Source organism: Penaeus monodon, chromosome 34 (genome assembly GCF_015228065.2).
Source record: "Penaeus monodon isolate SGIC_2016 chromosome 34, NSTDA_Pmon_1, whole genome shotgun sequence".
In the NCBI taxonomy this organism is placed as follows: domain Eukaryota; kingdom Metazoa; phylum Arthropoda; class Malacostraca; order Decapoda; family Penaeidae; genus Penaeus; species Penaeus monodon.
In genome coordinates this window covers 5985151-5986456 of record NC_051419.1, presented here as the reverse complement: position 1 = coordinate 5986456, position 1306 = coordinate 5985151, and the positions used below count along the sequence as shown (strand labels likewise).

General features: G+C 34.7%; 1 protein-coding gene across 1 annotated transcript in view; it reads left to right on the top strand.

The window, feature by feature from the left end:
• The window catches only part of LOC119594540, a 9995-nt gene that overhangs the window by 5923 nt on the left and 2766 nt on the right, over positions 1-1306 (top strand). The window contains exons 3-4 of the mRNA XM_037943572.1: positions 79-236; positions 461-615. Coding sequence (XP_037799500.1) covers positions 79-236; positions 461-615 — 313 coding nt within the window. The remainder of the gene's footprint in view (positions 1-78; positions 237-460; positions 616-1306) is intronic.

Below are 1306 nucleotides of genomic sequence, written 5' to 3'. Positions count from 1 at the left end.
ATTCACATAGCAGACTTCATATCCTGCATTTTACCAGGTTGATGGTAACCTCTATTTCTTTTTCTTATTTTTCCTCAGGTATATTCACAGTGATGTGCTATAATGTATTATGTGACAAGTATGCAACACGACAAATGTACGGGTACTGTCCGTCGTGGGCTCTGGAGTGGGAGTACCGCAAGAAGGGGATTATGGACGAGATCAAGCACTACCTGGCGGACATCATTACACTACAGGTAGGCACACTTACTAGGGTTTGAGTGACATTTTTTATTTATTTTGTCTGGCTGTTATGAATTTATTTGTATATAATTAGGATTGGAAAATTTTATGTGTACTGCATGTAGTTTTTGTTTTTTTTTGTTAATCTATATAAATCTAAATATTCTTTCTGTGTGAAATTGCTTTGTCTGCATATAGTGTATAAAGAATCCAATGCTAAAACCATTTTGACTTTCAGGAAGTGGAGACAGATCAGTTCTTCAACTTTTTCCTACCGGAGCTTAAGAGTGAAGGATACGACGGAATTTTCTCCCCAAAATCAAGGGCAAAACACATGACAGAAAGTGAGCGAAAGTATGTAGATGGATGTGCTATCTTCTGGAGAACCAGCAAGTAAGTTGTACATTTGCTACTATTTCTTAGACATTATTTTAAAGCACATACACTATATAAAGTCTGTTATTTTTCTCCAAACCAGTTTGAATGAGTGTGGTACCTGTGAAATTTTAATTCTTGCTTAATACTTTTCAAGGCTGCATTTCAACAGATAAAAAGACATAAATGACTTGTGAATACTGCTTTGTGTAAAACTGGGAGAGAGTGTTTCAATGCAAGAGCCTGTAATGAGTTATAGCCTGGTTGTCGAAGTGTGTCTCACAATTAAGTGATTGAGGTTGGGAAAACACTTCTTTGCTGTTGGCCCAGTTTGTGGGATCCTTGCAGAAAAAGAACTCTGTTTTGCTTGTGTTTTATGGATGTGACTATTACAGTCTTTGGGATAAATGATGGTAAAGGCATTTGTTTCAGTGAAAAAGTTGTTTAACTGAAAGTGGTAAAACTATAATGAATGGAGAAACCAAGTTGTATATGAAAACCGTTCTTTCTCTCTGAATAAGACAATAAATGTGTAGATAATGTTTTTAGAATTGTATATTAGATGAAAAGGAACTGCCACACAATAATTGATTGGTGTTTGTCCAATAGAATTTTGTTTTGCAAATTTTGTTTACATATAGATAACTCAATTAGTAAACCTGATTGCACCTGATACCCTATTCCTGATTTTATTTATTTCTTATTTGTT